General features: G+C 46.8%; 1 protein-coding gene and 1 long non-coding RNA gene across 5 annotated transcripts in view; both read right to left on the bottom strand.

Moving 5' to 3' along the window:
* The window catches only part of FRAS1 (Fraser extracellular matrix complex subunit 1), a 416244-nt gene that overhangs the window by 230258 nt on the left and 166921 nt on the right, over positions 1-19065 (bottom strand). For all 4 annotated transcript variants that reach the window (XM_032334686.1, XM_032334684.1, XM_032334685.1 and 1 more), the window contains 6 exons: positions 18000-18159; positions 15267-15400; positions 8853-8936; positions 7125-7226; positions 6618-6809; positions 1889-1978 (listed from right to left, as the gene is read on the bottom strand). In XM_032334686.1, the coding sequence (XP_032190577.1) occupies positions 1889-1978; positions 6618-6710 (183 nt within the window). In that variant the 5' untranslated portion in view covers positions 6711-6809; positions 7125-7226; positions 8853-8936; positions 15267-15400; positions 18000-18159. The remainder of the gene's footprint in view (positions 1-1888; positions 1979-6617; positions 6810-7124; positions 7227-8852; positions 8937-15266; positions 15401-17999; positions 18160-19065) is intronic.
* On the bottom strand, positions 505-1873 carry LOC116585248. The gene is made up of 2 exons (XR_004283517.1): positions 1361-1873; positions 505-1289 (listed from the first exon to the last, which is right to left on the bottom strand). It is a non-coding gene; the product is annotated as an uncharacterized LOC116585248 (long non-coding RNA).

Below are 19065 nucleotides of genomic sequence, written 5' to 3'. Positions count from 1 at the left end.
CAGCATTGCTTACGGGGTTTAGACCCATTTAAAACAACTTGTTTTTCTAATGAAACAAGAAGAAACCAGAGAGGGAGACAAACCATAAGAGACTCCTAACCTCGGGGGGAAAATACTGAGGGTTTGCTGGAGGGGAAGGGGCAGGAGGGACGGGGTGTCTGCGTGATGGACACTGGGGAGGGCATGTGCTATGCTGAGAGCTGTGAAGTGTGTACGCCTGACAATCCACAGACCTGTACCCCTGAAACAAGTAATACATTATATGTTAATAAAAAGCAAAATAAAACAAACAAAACCAATTTGCTTTTCTTTAATTCCACCTGGCTTAATTTATCTCAAAAAAAAGGTAGGAAAGTTGATCCTCTGATTGAGAAATTAGAAATTCAACATCTATAGGTGGGCTTTAATCTCCTACATTCTTCAGAAACAAGGAAACTAAGTTATAAACCACTTATGAAACAAACAATGCCAACAGCATAATAACAATGATGCCACTTTTTCAGCTTTTTTTTTTATACACCAGCCACTGTTCTAAGTGTTTTATGGGTATTACCTCAATCACCCGTGAGGTAAGTACTATTGTTATCCCTTCTTTACTGATGAGGGCTAAGTAACGTGTCCAAGGTTATAGTCAGCATGTGGCAAAGTAGATGTTTGAACTTAGAGCCCGCTCTGTTAACCCTACACCGTGCTCTCACCCCTGCATATACTGGCTGGCAGATGCAATTTTCCCAAATCACGAAGAAAATGTACGTAGGAATCAAAGGACTTAATCCCAATTCTTATCAGCTTATTGTGATCGGTCAATGAGGCAGTTGTCTTTATGATCAAGTGGCCTATTTTTTAGAACACAATTGATCAACATTCCGAAACGCCATGTGGGAAACATGGGCTCTATCACTACAGCAAACTTGAAGAGATTACAGGGAATATTTTTCCTTTGTGCATATAATTTTTAAAAGTACAGACTTCGAAATAAAACCTCAGCAAATGAAATTTCGGAGCCCCCCAACCCATCCCTGAAAATCCTCTCAATTCTACCTGCAAAATCAATCGAGAACCTGACCACTTTCTGTCACTTCCTCCCTAGACCGAGACCCCATCTCCACCTCCGACTGTCGCTGAAGACCTTCCACCAGACAACAACTTCCAGTGTCGCCCCCTCCCGCCGCTCGTCCACAGAGTGGCCGAAGTGACCGTCTCGCAAGTAAGCCGGGTCACAACACCGTGCTCCGAGCTCGCCTGTGTGTGTCAGGGCGAAGCCACGGTGTCCAGGCCACCCAGCGGACCTCGTGAAGCCACAGTGTCCAGGCCACCCAGCGGACCTCGTGAAGCCACGTGTCGAGGCCGCCCAGCAGACCTCGTGAAGCCACGTGTCCAGGCCGCCCAGCGGACCTCGTGGCCACATCCCTTCGCGTCATTCATTTGGTGACGGCCGCGTCCACTTTGTTGCTTGAACTCACCACGCATACGTCTGCTTCAGTCCTTCGCACTGGCTGGCCCTCGTCCCAGCCCATTTTCCTCCCCGGGCCTCCACGCGGCTCCCTCACCTCCTTTAGGTCTTGCTCAAACTTCTCCCCTTATGCCAAAGAGCACCCCCTTCCCTCAGCTACTCTAGCTGCTCTGTTCCCACCACCGGACTTGTCGCCCCCTGACATGGCCAGGCTTCTGTCCTGTGTCCCCACACCGGAGCCTGCGCCCGCCACAGAGCAGGGACTCTGCCTGCATTTTGCTTCCAGTGTCTCTAGGACGGGCCACATAGTAGGCATGCAATCACATCTGTTGAGCAAATGAATGGTTAAAAGGTATAAGGTTAATTCAAAAGCCCGTTAAATGGCTTTTGAATTATTAATTTGTGATGGTCTCCAGTTCTTGGCCTGATACTCACGAGTCCTGCGTTGTCTTCATGAACACAGTAACCGTTCTTCGAAATACATTCAGGGCAGCATTTTCCATCTAAGTGAATTAATTCTTCGCCCTGTAGAAGTAAGGATTGCAGAGGCGCATATCAAATCACCATCTCCAGGTAGCAGAGCCAAACTGCGGGACTCCCTGACTGGAATGAAAAACCCTAGCATGCCCTTTGCTTTGGCCCCCACTTGCTCCCTCCGCCGCGCTGTCCTCCCGTGGACAGTCGAGGCCGCGCAGCTCTCCCCCCTGAGAGCGGTTTCATTCCCACTGTGGTGGTCCCTGGGCACAGTCCCCCCACCAGTCCCCGCCCATGAGCCGGAGCTCGCGTGAACCAGAGTGGCCAAGACCGCTCACTGCTGTAGTCTCAGAGAGTGACCCGTTTCAGAGAAGGATCGGGCTGCCTTCAGTATACGAGGTTTGAACTTGTGATTTGGTTTCATTAACAGTGTTCAAATCCAACCAACACTTCCCCTTGAATACGAAATTGGATACATCCTTCATGCACAGATGTAGTCTCAGGCATAAATTAAACAGCAGACAGCTAATTTTTATTTAATATTCTGGAACGGTTATCTAACTCACACAATAATTATTTTTTAAATTACTCATAAGAAGGAAAAAGGTCACGCTGAGAAGGTAGATGCTTAACTTTCAAAGTCTTATTTTAACTTCCCAATATTAGTAGTTTCATTGTTTTTATTTCTATTATAAAGTACCAAATGTTTATTATAAAAATTAAATAATTATAAATTCTATCACTTAAAAAGTATAATTCCACTGCAAGCCTGCAGAGACACAATCTCTGTTTACAATTTTTCCTGTGCATGTACTAACATCTAATACCTATAGGCTAAAAAGTATTCTTTAAAGCACTTTCCTCTTTCTAAAGAATGAAGATGATTCTTCAAATGAAGATATTATTTAATTTGGGATCTACGTTACATTTGAAGTGCAGGAACCATGTTAGGTAAAAACGGAATAACGTGAAATCGTGCAACAGAATAACCACAGGGAACTGTATGCTTACAAACACTGTGCAGTACAAAACTGTAGTTGAACTGTAGCACGATGGGTGGGCTTTAAAGCTTTTCTACTTTTCTTGAGTATCAATTTTCTAAAATGAACAGGTATTATTTTGATGAAGGGAAATAGGAACTTGTAAAGGAAATACAATAATACGTGGATGGCTGTAACTTTTTTATTGTAAGTCTTTGCAGTGTCTGAAAACGGGTTTCAAGAAGAAAGGCGCCGCGTAGACATCACTGTCCATCCGAACGGAACGCGAGCCGCGGACACCGCAGACCGCGGGGCAGATTTACATATAAATTGTTTTGCAGAAACGTGACACATCAGCCGGTGGGTTGCAGGCCTAACCAGGAATGGTGAAATCTGCTTTCAGAGCATACAGAGGGGTTTATGTGCATGTAATCTAAGTCGCTACAAACAATGTTTTAAATCGAGACAGAGTACGTGTGCTTCGATTACAGGCAGAACGCGCGGCTGCTTCCCCAGAGCCCACGGAAAACACAGCGGGCCTCACCCCGGGAAGGCAGGGAGGGTGGCCGTTCCGAGGCTCCCGACGCTACTGTGGACAAGGGCAGGCCTTGCTGCCCGGGAGCAGGAATTCGGTTTTGGGGAGGCGGGGAGTTCTAAGTAGATTTGCTCTTTACAGAAGGCGCCTGGAGGGCCCCCACCACGGCAGCTCACTGTGGTGGGGAGCTTGCGGCAATTAGCATTTGACTTTGGCTTTGAGAAAAATTGCTTTGTGGAGCAAAACTAATTCTTTTCTTTTTAAGAGGATTCTGCCGCCTAGGCCAGATGGAGTCTGCTAACGCCTTCCCACAGAATCACACCCACATCCAGCTACCAGACGAGCCGGTGTGCGTCCCCTCGCCGGCCCACTGGAAAGGAAACACTCTTTTGAGGGAACTTTCCTCCCGGCAGCAGGGAAGTGCGCCTCCCCCGACGTGTGTCCCCCCTCTTCTGTGTGCGATGGGGTAAGCCTCGCTCCCACCCACCCCATGACCACCACCGTCACGATTTTATGCATGTTGAATGCCAGGTCCTTTAAAAACAAGTCATTTGACTTTTCCATCTAATTCACGTTCAAAGATAACACAAAATACAGAAAAGATGAAAATCTTCATACTGTGCTATTTCACTGTTGGTGCGTTATTCGTGTTTCGGTGTCTAGGGATTTGGCTGGACACATCAAAATCCAAGGCCATGCCATTTTCTCCTTTTTTAGCAAAGGAAAATTATGTGCTGATCTTGATGACCAGTGTGGTCATTATTACAACAGTACAACTGCCCAGTTCTGACTCCTCTTCTAGAAGTTTACTTTTCTGCCTCTTTGTGGATGTACAGACACTTAGACCGAATCTACCCTTGGTAGCCAGGAATCAAATGACCTTGCTATTCTCAGAAACACAGAAAGTGGGGTAGAGTTGAACAAAAATCCCAACAACGCACTTGCACCGCTCCCCTGGGCAGACGGTCATTTTCTCCAGGTGCTTCTAATGCATTTCGTCCATATTTCCATCATCATTGGGGCCACTGCGTATTGTGATTTCTGTTGATGTATCTGACTTTCCCCAAACACCTGGGAACTCCTGAGATCAGAATGTGTCTTACTCATCTTTTTATCTCCAAGCGAAGCAGAAGTTAGGAAGTTTGTACTCCAGGTACTCATGGAGCTACTTCCAGAAGTGTGGCACAGAAAGAAGGTTAAGGGATATTTTTGGTAAGATTCAATTTTGGTTAAAATTTTACTTCTGGTAGGGTTTCCGGTTCAGAACCCAGTGCCTTCAACACCAGGTAGAAACACAGAGGTCACCAGGAGGACACCAGTTTAGTTGAAAGAGAAATGGCTAAAGGCATTAGAACTCCTGAGCTCGTAACGAAGAGATAGGGTAGGAGTGGGAAGCAGGCCATGCTGGGGGTGACTGGAAGGCAGCGGGGCCCTCTCCATGCACCTCGGTTGTCGCTCCCCATCTTTCCTAAGAACAGAGAAGAAAACCTGGCCCACGGGGCCATAGGTCGTTGTCACAGAGGATAGCAGGCACTTGGAAACGCGTTAGCCTTGGGGACCGTGGGTCAAACTGTTACCTGGGGTCGAGACTCTTTGCTCAGACTTCACTGAAAATAGGTTCCTAAAGGGCCCACCATACCAGAATCACCCCTCCCACATTTTCCTTAAACCCTGGGATATTATTCGGCAAATTAAGATCTTAGAAAAGAACACAGCCTCCGCCCGGCCCTCTAGGGAGGCCAGGAAGCCCAGTCTCTGCTGGAGAGAGAGGGAGGGAAAAAAAACCAACCATGACGGGTCTTTCTCATCTTCGTCCAACCATTCTGACTCCCCTGACATAAAGAAGGAAAAGAAATGAAAAGGCGTTGGGGGGCGGGGAATAAATCTGCAAAAAGCAAGACCCTCTTTACCTAAATACGTTTCAGCTCTGCCAAGACTCAGAAGTAGGAGGCAAAATGAAAAATCACCCTGTCCCTGACAGCCCGTGTGAAAGGTTGTTCCTTCTCGGGCTCAGTGCTAAGAGGAGCTGAGATGTGGGGGAGCAGAACTAGAAAGAAAAATGCCTTCCCAGACACCCCGAGCTTCCGATCTCCTGAGTTCCCCTCATGTACTCCAGTCCACAAGCCTGCGGGGAACTGGTGGGGCGGATGGCAGCGGCGAGGGAGAAGGAGACGACGTTCAAAGCAATTTGTTTTGCAGTGGGTCAAAACGGAGTTCAAAGAGGGAAAAAAAAAAGCAATTTGCCTACAATATACATCTATAGTCCCAACAGAGGCTGCTTTGTTAGAAACTTCTAGAAACTCTACAGCCAACAGAAGTCAACAGAGGTCATCCGAGTTAATTATTTATGAGGTTCCCTCCCTCTCTCTTTAAAACAAAAACAAAAACATGTTATATTCTTTCCTGATCCGCAGAAGCACCGGCAGGTGCCGGCTCTCGGTTCTGCTGAATCCTGCGGTAGGGCCAGCGCCAGCAGCCGGGCCGGGAGCACCTGCGGACTCCGTCTCGCAAGCAGCAAGCTGGCCAGGCCACCAGCCACGAGGTCGGGCTGCACGGACTGACAGGCTCATGTCCCGTATCGTGTCCTTCCCTGTCATGTCTCTGGCTCGAGGCTTCCCATCAGACCAGATGCGCGGAGAGCTCAAAGCTCCCGGGGGCTGTTCTGAGCCAGTCTGAACAAATAGTGACATTTATTTTACACCACAGAGCCCTTGTGCTGGAAGGCTCTGTGAAGTGTGAGTGGTCAGCCTGGCTGTCGCCTCTGCGGCTGCCGAAAAGGCAGGAGCAGGTGAGGGACCCCCCGTCGCCCAGGACAGAACCGCTACAGTCCGGGGGTCGCCCAGGACAGAACCGCTACAGTCCGGGGGTCGCCCAGGACAGAACCGCTACAGTCCGGGGGTCGCCCAGGACAGAACCGCTACAGTCCGGGGGTCGCCCAGGACAGAACCGCTACAGTCCGGGGGTCGCCCAGGACAGAACCGCTACAGTCCGGGGGTCGCCCAGGACAGAACCGCTACGGTCCGGGGGTCGCCCAGGACAGAACCGCTACGGTCCGGGGGTCGCCCAGGACAGAACCGCTACGGTCCGGGGGTCGCCCAGGACAGAACCGCTACGGTCCGGGGGTCGCCCAGGACAGAACCGCTACAGTCCGTGGGGACGCGTCTTCGCTTCTCACCTGGGCGCACTCCACCCTGGCACACTCCCCGGTCCGGCAGGTCACCTGGCCACGGTCGCACACGCAGAACTCGCAGGCCGAGCCCTTCCACATTTCATCCTGGTAGCGCACGATCCTGGCCTGCGAGCAGCTTCCCGCAGGAGACACGCATTCCTCACAGCATTCCCCGGGACGCCGCGCCCTGCTCTGACCCTGAAGGAACAAAGGTGGCGGGGAAAGGGTGGTTCTCAGGAGAGCCGGGAACATCCGGGCCAGTGGGGCAGAAGGACAGCAAAAGCCAACACCGTAGGCTGCTCCTTGCCTGTACCGCCACCCTACCCCGGCTGGGGCAGCTTCCTCTCTACCTGCGCCCTCCCCCGTAGGAAGCAGGTCTTTCCTATCTGCACTGACTGTTTCTGAATAGCACAACACTGTGGATTCCCTCAAAAGACACACTAGACTGAGAAAGGCCTTTCTCAAATGACCCAGGATAAAGCTCTGAAAACCAGCCCCCACTCTCTCAAATACCTTTCCACATCTCAGCGGAGGGCAGGCCTGTGTGTGGCACCGGACGGCACCCTCGTCACATACACACGTGGTGCAGGCATTTTCATTCCACTGCTCACCAGCCTGAGTCAAGAAAGGACAAGGCGGAGAACCCGGTGTCACACACATCAGACAGAAACACCGGCACACGAGACACATGATTTTTTATTACAGTTCTTAACTGAGCCCCACTGAATGTACTCCTGAGAAATGGCATCATTCAGGCAGCAGCAGCCTCTGAGAAGAAAGTCAACACATGTCCAAAGAGAACTTCGCGTTCGTTTTCATTCAACTGTATGCATCCGTAGCTGTGTTGAGGGCCTGCTCTCTGCCAGGCACAAAGGGGCCCTGGAGCCTCAAGATTAATAAGAAGACCCCGCTGGCTGCCTCATGAGTGCTCATTCTTTAGCTCTTCTTCTCTGCCAGGAGACCCAGCTCCCACTACCACCTACTCATTTTCCCAGCATCCCTTAGGGCAAGGGCATTGTCCCAATCCTAACCTAGGTGACCTCAGGGGAACTCTGCTAGAACAGTGAAGGGCAAAGAAAAGACCCTCCTTCCCCATGAAAGAAGAAAAGCTGTCCCTTTTCCCCACCAGCCTTTAGCGATGATTGTGTGTGGCTGAGCTAGTCCGGAGGAAGCCATCTTGGGGACGCACAAATGCCAAGATGCTTCAGGTGGCAGGTGGCAGGTGGAAAGATCAAAAAGGGACCCTTGGATTCTTGAAGACACCATCAAGAGCTGAGAGGACCAACCCTGCAAGCACCCGACCTCTGCACTTCTTGTTATGTGAGATTACAAATGTTTTCATTTTAGCCACTTTTAGAGGAGTATTTCTGTTACTTGCGACCAAAAACATCACCATAGGTATAAAGGCTATCTCTTCCAGAAGAAATTAACCTGGCCCACGCGTGGCTACTGTGTCGAACAACACAGATCTCGTCCAGACAAAAGTCCTTTCCCAGTTAGCTACGTTTGTTCAGATCTCAAGGGACCCATCTGGACTTCGTGGCATTCATTGCCTAATACTCTGTTCCAGATTCTCTACTGAGAGGCATCATTCCAATTTCCATTTAGTCTTCTTCAGAGTGGCTATCAAGCAAGGGAAGTAGTTGGGTTTATTTTTTATCTGTTCTTTGCTTTTGAATAATGTAACTTTCTTTTGGCTCAGCTGGGCACTCCTAAGAGAGACACTCATTCATTCATTCACTTTGAACTCATTTTTATTGGCACTTATTAGGTGTTAGGCACAGTCTTCAAGATTATTCCAATAGTATTCTCAACGTGCAGGTTCCACCACCACTAGCTTCTCCCTCCCTTATTACCCCCTTGCCTCCCCCAGTGTGGGTATCGGTACATACAATCCAGCCAAAGCAGAGCGACATTCCCAGGGCCTCCAGCCCAAGTGTAAACTGACAGTAACCAACGCTAGTCCTTTTCTTCCTTCGAGACATGTAAACAGTAGGTTCACCAAGGTTCGTGAACCAGGTGCGGCCAGCCAGCACATTCCTTTATATTTCTAATCCCCTTCAATTTAATGTTTTCATAAAGTCTTCCCACAAAGAGAAGAAAAAAGCTGTTTATGTACTGAGTTACTAACCTTGGCAAAGACTCAGACAAGAGGGTGGGGCGGGCTGGTGGTTGGAAAGGGTGGAGGGCGTATGTGTGAGGACGTATGTCAAAACAGCTACAGGGGTACATAAAGGTTACCTCGTACACTTGGCCAGATGCAGAGCAGGACCGGGAAGAGCACTGTGGGCAACATTTTCCAGGAACTCGGACTACAGTTTCACCCTTATATCCAAAAAAGGAACAATGCATCAAAACGAGACATTAATAAAATCCACGACGGTAGGAAAATTTCACTGATAGCTAACTCAATCATGCGCCTCAAGCATCCATAAATAGCAATTTCCTCTTCTTTATTATTTATTAGTCACCTGGTGCTTTGATAAGAATTGGCACTTCCAGAGTCACGGTGACTCTTAAGAGGTCTGCACATTCCTCGAGTCCCCTCCTCTTCTAAGAACAAACAAAAGCCCCAATAATACCAATGACAGTAAGAACAGTACTTCGTGTTCCCCAGGCACCACTGTAAGGCTTTACGTGACCCTGTGAAGTAGATGTTCTTATCCTTGCTTTGCAAACGAGAAGAGTAAAGACCAGAGAGGTCATGTGACTGGTACAAGGTCACATAGCTGACCTGGTAACGACAAGTGGTGGGAAAGAGACTTCAGAGCACCAACCGCATGAGCACTGAAGAGCACGTAAGCTCCTGCTGAGTTACTGCTAAACCCAAAATGGAGGCATCCCTCTCCTGACAAGCTACTTCACACTTCTTTTGCATCTTTGTGTGAATACACATCTTTGTGGGAGCGCACACTTACATATACGCATTAGGGAGTTCTTTGACATGAGAAGAATCCATCGTATTCCTAGGTATTTGAGAATAAGAGCAGAGAAGAGTGGTGACAGAGACTAAGTGTCCAAAGAACCCCCAGGGCCCTGTCCCAACTTCTCTCCCCTACCACTCTCACCCCCAGAACACCAGACCGTTGGTCTCCACCGCCCTGAGAAGGACTCTCACACCAACAGTCCCTCATCAATGCCAAAGAGTCCGCATCTGTCTGAGTTATCACTACAACCTTTTTATGAATGGCAAGAAGGTAGACAAATTAAAGGCAGAGGAAAGAGGGTTAGAATAAACCAAGTTTTAAGGACTAAGAAGTGGTTTGTCTTACATAGAAGATAGCTTCTGAATGATTACCTTCACTTTCACTTACAAGAAGCAAAAACTGAAATTTTATTACCATGGTTGCTTTGGAACTCACTCTGTAAGAATAATGTAGCCAAAGTATGTGGGCAGGGGAGGGGGTCAAAGAGGTTCAATTTTTCTTGGACAGTTCGAGTCCTACTTCAAGAGTTCTTTAACCCAATGATGTATGTTTAGATTAAAGCATTACTATGTAATAGGGATTAATTTCAAACAACTGAATCACTGGGATTAAACTGACAACTGTATTCTTGTTTTAGGTTATTTTATTTCTTTATTCTTCTATATGGAAAATATTATGGCCATTGATGTTTAACAGAATATGTGAAAACTGGACATGCATTGAAATCACTGAGCATCTCTCAACCTCAGAACTCTTCAGCTTAATGAAAATTCAGTGAGAAAGTAAAATAAAGGCATATCTGATGTCATACTATCTGGTAATGTTACTGTAATAAGCAAATGAGCTCATAAATGGTTGGTACACAGGGAACAGATGCAATGATCACAAATCTTGACTCGGCGTAGAGTGAGAGTCAGTCCGTCGGAACTAGCAGGGACTAGACCCAAGCACAGTGGCAGAGTCAAACTCGAGAGCGCGGGGGAAGAACGGATTACTTTGTAGCAACATTGGCAGAAGGAAAATCAAGCTTTCCAATCCTTACTGGCAATACCGAATTATATATTTTATTGATGGACATAGCATCTTTATTCCCCCATCCAGATCAACCATGGCAGGAGGGGAAGCATTTCTAAAGAAAACACGCCAGGATAGAGGCGAACGGCCTGACTGAGGCGAGAACTCACCTGCGCTGGGGACGAAAAGCAAGACAGGAGATGCAAACAGATGGTGCACGGCACAGTGGGTCAGAAAAATGGGAAAGAGGTTTCACACTGCATTGTGTTGCTGTCATACATCTGAATCCTATCGTTCGGGGCTGTGCAGATCCGCTCTTCCAGATGTATAGTCTGTACAGGGGCCAGTCAACTACAGACCATGGGCCAAGTCCAGCCTAACACCTGTTTCCATAAGCTTTATTGGAATAAGCCACACCCACTCATTTACATATTATCAACGGCTGGTTTTGTGCTACGTTGACAGAGCCGAGCAGTTGTTTCAACCGAATGGCACACAGAGCTGAAAATATTTACTATGTGGCTCTTTACAGAAAAAGTCTGCCCACCCCAGGTCTAATATAGAACCCTCAGTCATCACAGGAATTGGATTTAAAAAAATATGGTTAGTGTTATTACAATTTGAGGTAGAGCTACCATTAAGGATATATTTAATTATGGTTTTTCAAATTCCTTACATAAACATATTTATGATAAAAATTTCATGGTGTATTATGGCTAACAGCCCTTGACAAAATATTTTCCTACTGTGATACCTCTGCAGATATAGAAAGAGATGAAAACTTCACACCAAAAATTAAAACAGCCATCCTTCAACCACTGCTACCAGGAAGTCCCACTGAACAGAAGACGTTCCGTGGCCTTTCTTTGCTGATGCAGTGATTTCAATGCATGTCTAATTTTCCCAATCTTCTTTGCTGTGTAAACCTAAATAGATATAAGAACCATCATTCTGCCCAACTCTCTGCCTTTCGATATCAAACACAACCCAGAGCCGTCCCTCCCATGTGTGGCCACTCCTGTTTGAGGTAGTCAGGTGCTGGCCCTCACTTCCCCTAATATCTTCCTTTCTACATCTAATCAGAACCCATAATGTAAAAAAAGAAAAGAAAGAAAAAAAGAGTGGGAAGTATGTATGTTGAAGAAGGTAGAGGGAGTGAGAAAAAGTGGGGGAATAGGACGATTCCTCAAGTGGTAAAGCCCACGGTCACCTAGACAGGAGAGAGCCTGTGCACTGGTACAAACCGGACTCAAAACGTAGGGGGGTTGGTCAGAGGAGGCCGGGAAAGATCCAATGTCTACACAGTAGAGCTACCCTGACTGAAAACCCACCAGCCCCTCAGACAAGGAGACATGAACCTTAGCCTCTGCCTGTGGATCCGAGCAGGGGAGTTAGCCAGGGCAGGACATTCACCCTGCAGCTTTCAAGCACGGGTACGGATTTCTCTTGACCAAGGATGAGTAAACAGAAGGAAAGGAGCTTGGGGAAAAAAGCTGAAGAGTGAGCAAAACAAAAATGTTCTAAAGATTCAGAGAAAGAGCAGACAGATGCCTGAATGCTACCTCTTACAGGATCTAAAAGAGAAGACTTGAAAGTTATTCTGCAACTTCAGTAAGATGCATGAAAATGTGGTCTTTATTAAACAGAAGCAAGAATAAAGAAAGAATAAGGGTTAGAATCAAAATAAACAGATGAACCAATGAGAAGAAAAAGAAGGAAGAATTCAAAGAAAAAGTGAAATGGTCAAATTAAAATCAATACTAGAAGCAGTAAATACAAACTCGAGAAGCTCTCTCCATATGACGAGGAAAGATACAAAGTGAGAAACGATGAGATGGGCCATGATTGGTAATGAGGGGGAGAGAAGGGAGCAATTTAAGCGTCATCTTAAGTGTTTCTGAGGAATGAGAATAATTGGAATGAATATGATGACATTAAAGCCATAACTGAAGAAAACCTGAAAAGGCTATACCATATTCTAGACAAATTTCTCACCTAGAAATATCCTTAAAAAGTGTCTCATTTATAAAGATAAAGAAACATCCTAGGGGTGCCTGGGTGGCTCAGTGGGTTAAAGCCTCTGCCTTCGGCTCAGGTCATGATCCCAGGGTCCTGGGATCGAGCCCCGCATCGGGATCTCTGCTCAGGAGGGAGCCTGCCTCCCTCTCTCTCTGCCTGCCTCTCTGCCTACTTGTGATCTCTCTCTCTCATTCTCTGTTAAATAAGTAAATAAAATCTTTAAAAAAAAAAAAAAAAGAAATTTCTCCTTTTGTCAGAGATTATCACCAACATCTAAAATGTGATTATAACTATGAAAAAACAAATATATTCACATTTGCCTATAAAAAAAATTGAAATAAATTACCAAAAGAATCTATTACGGTGTTTTTGAATGATAGGACTATAAATAATCATTTTCTGCTTTTCTGCCTTTTCCAAACTTTCCTTAGTAAGTACAGATTCCTTTCACAATTTAAGAGGAAAAAAATAAAAAACCTCTTACATTAAAAATTGGGGTTTTTCTAGAGCTCAAGACCTGGAAATAATTTCTCCTGATGAACTTGCGTGTTTTTAATATTTCATGAGTTGATGCATACAAAAGACTTCAAATGCGTCCAGTGCTGTAGTAACTGCCCTTCTGTGATTGTTAGTATAGATAATGGTTTGTAACTTTTTTTGGAAGGCCACTTAACACAATGGTTAAAGGCTGAGTCAGGTGTGGTCTCTTGAGGTTGTGGTGCCGAACCCAGGTGAGAAGCACTGAGACGTCCTAACTGTGGTGTGTCACCCATGTCACTTATGCTCGCCACACCTCAGTTTTAGGTACTGGCAAGAGGGATGATAATAAAGCTCTTCATAGGATTGTGATGAGAATTACAGAGCTCTGAAAATTAATGACTGGCATATAATAAATGCCAAAAATGTGGTGATGATGAGGACAGACATGATGGTAGATGACAGACAGTGGTAATGGTGTTTCCATCAAAAGCCTAAATTTTTAATACCCCTTTATATCATCAGAACATCCAATATTTACTAATGATATTAAATCAAGAAAAATATTTCTAAGTAATCTGAGAGTTTTTTTTTTTTATAAATATGTCATGGCAGAAATAAAAACTTAGCATAAGAGTGATTAAAATCAACCTATTTTCAAGACTTCAGAATGCTTACATATCAACTAGCTCTAAAGTACGGTGCCAAATTTCATCTTTTTAAATTATGTATATTTCAATGCAGACTCTATGTGATGTAATGGTTGAAGCTAGAGCTCATAGGGTTTTTATTTTTTTTAAAAGATTTATTTGTTTGAGAGAGAGCGAGAGCATGCATGTGCGGGGGTGGGGAGGGCAGAGGGAGAGAATCTCAAGCAAATTCCCAGCTGAGCGTGCAGCCGGATACAGGGCAGGATCCCACGACCCTGAGATCGTGATCTGATCTGAAATCAAGGGTCCTAGGCTTCACTGACTGAGCCACCCAGGCGCCCCAATATATATAATGCTTCTAAGAATGGAAACTTTCAATTACTCCAATATCTAACCCCTAACATGAAGTCTGCTCGGGTTTCAACGATTTAAAGCAGAAGGCGCACGAAGGGCTGTTTCCTCCATGCCTCCCACATCCCTTACTGCAATCGAGGCAACTCAACTGCCCGACATACACAAGGGGACGGAATCCTGGAAAGTGTACGTCAAAACGCCCCCGCACCTCCGCGTCCTCGGAACGTGAGATGTGGTGCAGCTCCCCCGGGAAGCTCATTTGTAATCCCGGTGCTGGGCGAAGACTCGGTGATGCGTGAGGCGATGTGACACGCGTGCCGTCACTGCGGTCGTGCGGGTAATACAATCTCGTCTTTCTATCAGGCGCATTTCCCTTTATTTGGCATTTAGCGTTTCCTGTCTAATTGCCTTTTGTCTACCTTTAAAAATATTGCCCAATTGTCACAATGTGCCCTGTTATTGATTTTGTTTTATTTGACACAAAGTACTGCTCTGTATCAACTGAATGTTGGCTTCCAGCTTTTCCTTAGATCAAAAATGAGCTATTTTTCGACTGGAGGCAAACTCCTTTCATGGTTATCTATCAACTGCCAAGGAACATCCATAGAAACCCCTGGAAGAGTCAGAAACTGCAAAATACCACGTATCCCACATTTATTTGCCATTGATTTTCTCCTCGAAGTTTCTGTGAAGAGTCTAATATTTTGAAAATCTGACAAACTTTAAAAGAACAAAATCCATGACTTTTTAAAGCTCCCCAGAGAAAATCCAAATAATTTGAATCGTTCTAAGAATTAAAAAGTGTACGTCTGGATAATCATGTTCAAAGGCATCCGTATGTCTTCAATACGATACCTATGCCTTGAGAAACAAGACCTGATCATATCATGGACTTTTCCAGATGTTCAACTCAACATTTTTGCAACATTTGCAGCTGGAGCTAGTGGCTTCTTTGCATGGACCCCCCCAAGGCTCACGTTCATTACGTAACACTTAGCTTAAATGGCTGGTAATTAGATCTATCTGCAGCTTCTGAGGGTAAAAGAAATGTGTCAGTGGTGGTCTCCAGAAGTATAAGGAAAACAAAACAGCCTTTGTGTCTTGTCCCTAGGACTCTCAACCTCAGAAGCTGACAACCTCAGAAGAGGCCCCAAGTTCCCAAACAGTGAAGTTAACAGTCCAGCAAGGATCCATTCGGAGGCTGTCTTCCTTACCTGGTTACAAAACAGAGGTTGACACTGAGCTGTGAAGCACTGGACGACCCCATTTCTACACACACATTTGGCACACCGACTCAAAGGCCAGTCTTCCCCATCCTGAAATACATGGCCTTCATAGGAACAAGGTTCTGGAAGGTCAGAAAAACAAGGATTATTGGGGACTGACTGCACACCCTGATCCCAGGGTGGACTGCGTGGGTGTGGACAGTGCAGTCCTACAGGGCCCTCTGGTTGGGGATTAAAACTCTGCAGTCTCTGTATGGAGTTCTTCTGTTTGTTCTTTAAAGGGGGGGGGGGGAGAGAATCCCAAGCCCGTCCCACATTCAGCATGGAGCCCAAAGAGAGGCTCGATCCCATAACCCTGAGATTATGACCTGAGTTGAAATCAGGAGTTGGACGCTTCACTGACTCAGCCACCCAGCCACCCCCACCGTATAGAGCTCTTAGTAATCTTCTGTCTGAGTTTTATAAGTGACGTCTGGTGAGGCGACGTAACTGTGCCGGGGAGTCTCAGTTCATGCATCGGTCCCAATCCCACTGCCTCCTTGCCTTCCTGAGATGGGCTCATAGCCACTGGCTCCCAAACCCACACCAGCTGCTGTGGAGAACAAAGGCCAAAGAACACAGGAAAAACATGAATTTCTTTTGCAGCCCATTGACAAGTACTTAAGACAGGCAGGATGACTTTCCGCCAGGAACTCAGCTGCCTCCAGGTTAATACTCTGCTAGAGGCAAAAGGCAATTAGCCCCAGTTCCAGGATTCTGTAAGTCTTCTTTAACATACAAAAATCCCTTCGGAAACTTTATCTTCCCTGCCTCAGATATATGTTAGCAATCATCCTCCAAGCACACAGCGTACTGCTCCACATCTGAAGGGTCTCGTGACTAAGGTTTTACTCGACAGTAGTAAATGACCTCTTCCCAACAGCAGCTAGCCCTTCAAGGTCCTGGAAACCTCACTTCCAATTCCTTACAGACTTATGCTATCCCTGACCCCCTCCCAACCTGAAAGTATATAATCCGTCCCTCCTCGCGACCCCAGAGGAGCTTACTGCCCACAGCCCCTTCCCATGCTTTAAAAAAAAAAAAAAGTACCTTTTTTTGCACTGAAGATACCTCAAGAATTTCCTTGACCATTCACTCTCAGACCCCAACATTTCACATCACAGGGAAGGCTGCCAGCCCGCAGCCACAAGCGGGGACCCCGAAGCAGGGGTTAGGAGACTGCACGCACCTGAGTGCCAACCGGCAGGACGGAGGCCAAGGAGAAGACCTCTTACAGGGCAAGAAAGGGTCCCACCATCCCAGTCAGCCAGCTTGCCACCCCCGAACTCTGTTGTTCAAGGATTTTTAAGAGAGTGGGGCGCCTGGGTGGCTCAGTGGGTTAAGCGTCTGCCCTCGGCTCAGGTCATGATCCCAGGATCGAGTCCCACATCGGGCTCTCTGCTCAGTGGGGAGCCTGCTTCCCCCCCTCTCTCTGCCTGCCTCTCTGCCTACTTGTGATCTCTGTCTGTGTGTCAAATAAAACATATTTTTAGCTGCAGCGTTCTTTGGCCCAAAGCAGCTGTCAGTCCTCTTGCATGGGTGACATCTGAAATGCGTGACGCAAGCACTATATTTTCATCATTTCCAGTGCAAACTTCTTAACCCGTGTACTTGTTCTCCAGAGTAAAGGAATGCCAGGAATGGGAGAACTGGGAATCAGGAAGAAACCAGGGTCTTGTTAAACGAAAAGGCAGAGGCGCCTGGGTGACTCCAACGGTTAAGCATCCGACTCCTGATTCGGCTCAGTTCCTGATCTCAGGGTTGTGAGATCAACACCGGTGTCAGCGCTGGGCTCCAGGCTGGGTGTGGAACCTGCTTGAGATTCTCTCTTGCCCTCTTCCCCTCCCTATGTCGCTCCTCCCTCAAAAATAATAAAAATAAGGAAAAAACAAAATTCCTTAATTAAAACAATAAAAAGGAAAGGGCAAAAGTAGAGTTTGGCTTCCACGTATTATTAAATAAAAGAATAATTTTAGTCTTCATATGCTGGGAGAGGAGGTAACGCAGCAATAACCATAATTTGTATTTATCGTGAGGTATCTACTACTCAGTTATAAAAATGGAAGGGAACTATATCCCTGAAATGTAATAAAAGGAGTCCGTGGACCAAGCATGATCCAAGGAAGGGCCTGGAAGGGCGCCCCCGGCTGGCTGACTGGGGCTGCGGTGTGTAGGCGGGCGTAATCTCCACAGTGACCATGCCACAGAGACAAATGAAAGACCCGCTGCCTGCTCTGCGTGTCTTAGAGAAAGATGTCATGTCATCTCAAGGACCAGCCGGCAGAAGTGGTGTTAGTGATGCTACTTGGAGAAGCGATTTGTTCATTCTGTCTCTGCCAAGAGGAAGAGGGAACGACCTTGGCCTTACGGAATCCCATCAAAGAAGGTATCCCTCCCCTCTTCCTTCTTGGGAGCTACAAAGGCCAAGGGATGCATCAGGCCAGCGCAAAATAAGTAAGTCAGAGACTTGCAGAACCCCAAATCTGGACCAGAGCTTGAAGGTGTGTTCCAACCTCACTCTCTGCCTCACTGCTTCTGCCAAGTGCAAGGCTCCAACCTGCTTCCCATCAGGAACGGGGTTAGGGATCTTCGAGCCCGACTGAGCAAGAAGGAGAAGAGTTGGGCTGTCAGCAGGTGAACCTCCAAGGCCAAGAGGGTCTCTTTCTACAAGTTCATACTCACTCCCAGGGCCCACACACACGGGGCAGCAGCTTCCTTCCGGGATGACCGCCAGCTCCTGCTGTCCGCACGACCGCGGGGGGCACGGCTGGGGGCTGCAGCGGACTTGCCCGTGCGTACAGGAGCACACGCTGCACGGGGAGGAGGTCCACTCTGTCCCGTGCTGGGGGTCGGGGGAAAAGAAGGAAAAGGGTTTATTGTCAGACGACAGCTTTCATTTGATAAACAGAAACAAACCTGTAACACACGTCAAGGACGGTGCTCGGGAGAGACGGAAGAAGGCTCTAGGCTTACAAGGTTAAGACCAGGGTTTACAATGTTCCAAGTCAGAGGCCAATTAAAAAACTGAATTTTCTTTTCTTTTCTTCTTAGCATGCTTGGATTATATTTGGAGTTTTCAGAAAAACACAAAAAGAAAATAAAAAGAACTGTGACCCCCATCATTTAAAAAAACTCTAGAAAGCCTAAAAGATTCACACGCATTTATGTATTTACTGGATTCTGTGTAATGGTCGTATTGTTTTTAAGAGCTCTCGCTCTGTTCCTCTTCCTCCCTCCCTGCCTCTCTTTTTCTTCTCTCCTCTCCCCTTCTTTCCTCCTCTTTCTCTTTCCTTCTGCCTTTACTTTTTACCCTGGTTAGTTCCCATATGCCTCTTTCCCTCCCCACCGACTCTCTCCTGCTCCAGTGATCTGGTCCTGGGGGAAAGCAGGACAGCCAGCCAGGTCTCCCACCAACTGCAGAGCCAGCTCAGAGCCCCCCTACACACACAGAATGTGGCTGGTCCACTGCAGGCTGAAAGCTGGCATTGTACCCGTGATGGGACAGACGCAGGCTTTGAGCTACAGGACTGACGGAGTACCAAAAATATTGAAATGCTTCATGTCAAATGTGATGCAGAGTAAGAGGGGGGTGAACCCTGGATGTAAAAAGCCTCAAATGTGTTGTCCACTTAGGGCAGTAGACGGCAAATTATGTTATGTCCTCAATGGCAGAATGGAATAATGGTGGCCTTTTATGAGACATAACAGGGGAAAATAAGCTTAATGAATGAAATTTTCCACCTATAAC

This window comes from Mustela erminea, chromosome 2 (genome assembly GCF_009829155.1).
Source record: "Mustela erminea isolate mMusErm1 chromosome 2, mMusErm1.Pri, whole genome shotgun sequence".
Lineage (NCBI taxonomy): Eukaryota > Metazoa > Chordata > Mammalia > Carnivora > Mustelidae > Mustela > Mustela erminea.
This window is presented reverse-complemented; position numbering and strand designations above follow the sequence as displayed.